General features: G+C 48.9%; 1 protein-coding gene across 1 annotated transcript in view; it reads right to left on the bottom strand.

Moving 5' to 3' along the window:
* Positions 1 to 2,693, bottom strand: part of JARID2 (jumonji and AT-rich interaction domain containing 2) — a 273,050-nt gene extending 270,357 nt beyond the window's left edge. The window contains 2 exon segments of the mRNA XM_004718079.2: positions 1,636 to 1,836; positions 2,559 to 2,693. Of these exon segments, the coding sequence (XP_004718136.2) occupies positions 1,636 to 1,680 (45 nt within the window). The 5' untranslated portion in view covers positions 1,681 to 1,836; positions 2,559 to 2,693.
* Positions 2,694 to 2,953: the final 260 nt, after the last annotated feature.

Raw genomic sequence — 2,953 nt, 5'->3', positions numbered from 1 at the left:
CCGGCTCGAGCACGTCGGGAGCACGGGCCCCGCTCCCGGAGTGTTAACTCGTGCTCCGCCACGCTCAGCCGTCGCCACGGAAAGGGTGGCTCCCACCCGGACTCGGCACTTGGGCGGCCACACCACTCGCGGACCAACAGCAACAAAAAAATTCCACCTCATGCGGCTCTGCAAGCAACTTAACGAGGTCGGGTGGGGTGTGTGTGGAGGGGGGGTGTTGATGTTCTTGTCCAAGTTCTGCCCAATTTGCTTTGTGCCTGCAGCCGAAACGAACGTGCCCAGAGCAGGCGTCCACGCTCCAAGGCAAGGCTGTCTCCATGCAGTTTATCCTGCCCGAGTTTAAACTAGTCCCATGCTTGTACCCAGCCCTCTGCAATGCGGATGTATTTTAATTCGTGAATTCTTTTTGATACAGCATTTTTTACTTGGGCTAGGTTATTTTACCTATTGCTTTCAGAGTTGAAGTTTTAAGTGTCTGCATTAGACTTAATGCACTAAAAAAGGCATTCCACTTTTTCCATTAAATATATTTCTTACAAAACCAGTGCCCCGAAGGTCATCTCCCACTACACCACACTGATGAAAAACAGCAACACCCAATTTTCGACTAGAGTTAAATAAAACTTTCTTACAACGTTGCATTGTCCTTAATACATGCTCATTCGTCCTTTTTTAAAAAAAAAAATGGGTTCTTTGATTTAAAGCATGCAGCTAATCACCAATCACTCGAGTGCATATTTGGTTAATCCCTGTTCCCCTTTCCCCCTCCCACCGAACTTAAAAAGAAAGTGGGGGCACAGAAAACAAAAACATTCTCCATGCCAATCAAAATGTAGCTGTACTACAAGCACAAAACAAATTTAACTATTGCAAGCCACTTAAATCTCAATATTCAGCCAATTTCCGAAGCCAATTAACTGGCAGAGATTATTTGGAGTCCCTTACATATGCACTTACATACTTATAAAACAGCCAGTGTAGGTCCCCTCCCCACCGCACGCCCCCCCCCAAAAAAACTCGAAACCATAAATTTTTAAACAAAACCAGCCCCATTATTAAAGTCAATCCCAACAAATGTACTCGCTGTAACATGATTCACAACTGGTTTACGTTGCGAACCAGATAAGCCAAAACGACCACATACATTAAATTTGATGTGCTAGTGCAAGGAACAAGATCGCCATAATCGGACACTCGACTGCAACTTAAAAGGCTTCCAACACAAGCGTTACACGATTTTCCAAATAACATTAACAATAATAACGCAGGCTCATTTGCATGCAAAGTGCAATATAGGGCGAAACCCACCCGAGAATGCAGTTTAGTTACATTACCGCAGCCCCCTCTACTCTCCAAGCTCCACGGAAACCCCCTCGCCTTTCATCTAAAACTAAATTATGGTTCTGTCATTCGAGGTCAATTTATTCACTTGAGGTACCTCCACACCAATCTTTTTTTTCAGCCAAACTAGGCAGGCACGACTTTGCCTGAAAAGCCCTCTTTCAGGAAAGAAAGAAACAGCCTTATCGGACGCTGTGTTTAAAACCCGTCAGCTGCAGAATTATCTATAAACTTGACATTCACAGCCATTGCTTAAAACTGCAAGTCAAAGGATGTGTTGTTAACAGCACTTACGTATTTCTTCTGAATGATATTCCTCTTGGGTCTTTCCTTGCTCATTCTGAGATCCAAATGCTGATTGCAAAAGAGGACAATTGCTTCATGAATTTAAAGCCGTCAGAAATTTTCAAAAAAATATCCTGGTGGTTTTTATTGTTGTTGGTGGTTGATCTTGTAATCCGAGTTTTCTTCCTCTTCGCCCAATGCCAGATTCGCCTTGAAATAAATCCGAAATTGTAAAGGGGGAAAAAAAGCCAAAGACGAACGAAGCAAACAAACAAAAAAATTCACTTTAGTAAAACACTCATAATGGAAAATTTCCTCCCCCCCGAAACACAACACACACAAAAAAAAACCGACGCCCTTCACTCCCCCTTTTTTTTTCCTCCAAAAACTACATCAGCGAAATGTGAAGGTCTTTAGCATCTGAGCTGTAGTTACATCGTGGAAAAGAAAAGGGAAAGATAAATAAAAAATGTTGGAAGTCACGTTTGTGCTGCAGCAGCACTGCGAGAAGAGTCAACTCCAGCGGCGGCGGCGGCGGCGGCGGCGCCACAGCGAGGGCTCGCGGAGTCTCTTTTTTCCAAGCCCCCTGACCAATGAGAGAGAGGCTATCCAGCCCAACTTTAAATGGACTCTGCTTTTATACAAGTTAGGGTTCCTCGGGTAATTCCCCGTCGGGTGTTAGCCGAAAACTCCCACAGCTGAGCCACCAGGCTCCCGCCTACCGAAGCACCAACCACCCCGGGCCCAGGCCAGAGGAGCCCCGCAGCCCCGTCGACCAGACACCCGAGAAGCCAAGACAAGCCCGGCGCAGGCAACCTCCCGGCATCGCTCCCACGCCGATCCTAGAGGTGGAATTGAGAGAGGCTCCCTAGCTCAATGCATGGCACGCTCGGGCGCTCCACCTCACCCCCTTTCCCCAGCTTGCCGCTCACCCTACGGCCGCCACACGCTAGCCCCCGCCTCTGCCTTCACTTCTAGCTGTAGCCGGGCTGACCGGTACGAGTGCCCCAGGACGCTCGGCCCCGGGGAGAGCCGCCTATTCCCGGGGCACCTTAGAATGGTCCCCTTGATCTTCTGGAAGTTGTAGTCCCCCGACTACAAAATGGCTATGGCCACAGGAACTGAGAACTACGACTCCCAGCCTGCCCCGCAAACCTGTCACTCAATTCTCCTCCCTTCTCCTCACCCCCTCCCCCTCACCAGTTCTGCCTACAAACGTTTGGACGTGTCCCGCGTGCGACACCGCTCGAGGCTGGCTCCGGATTGGGCCGCCGAGCGTGTGGTCCGCGAGCAAGGAACTCCCCACGCCGACTCGCCCCCGCCCAGC

The sequence above is a fragment of the Echinops telfairi genome, unplaced genomic scaffold (assembly GCF_000313985.2).
Source record: "Echinops telfairi isolate 266 unplaced genomic scaffold, ASM31398v2 ScPeMD7_7439;HRSCAF=8477, whole genome shotgun sequence".
NCBI classification, from domain to species: Eukaryota; Metazoa; Chordata; class Mammalia; order Afrosoricida; family Tenrecidae; genus Echinops; species Echinops telfairi.
Note: the sequence above shows the minus strand (reverse complement) of the source record. Positions and strands in the feature narration are given on the sequence as shown.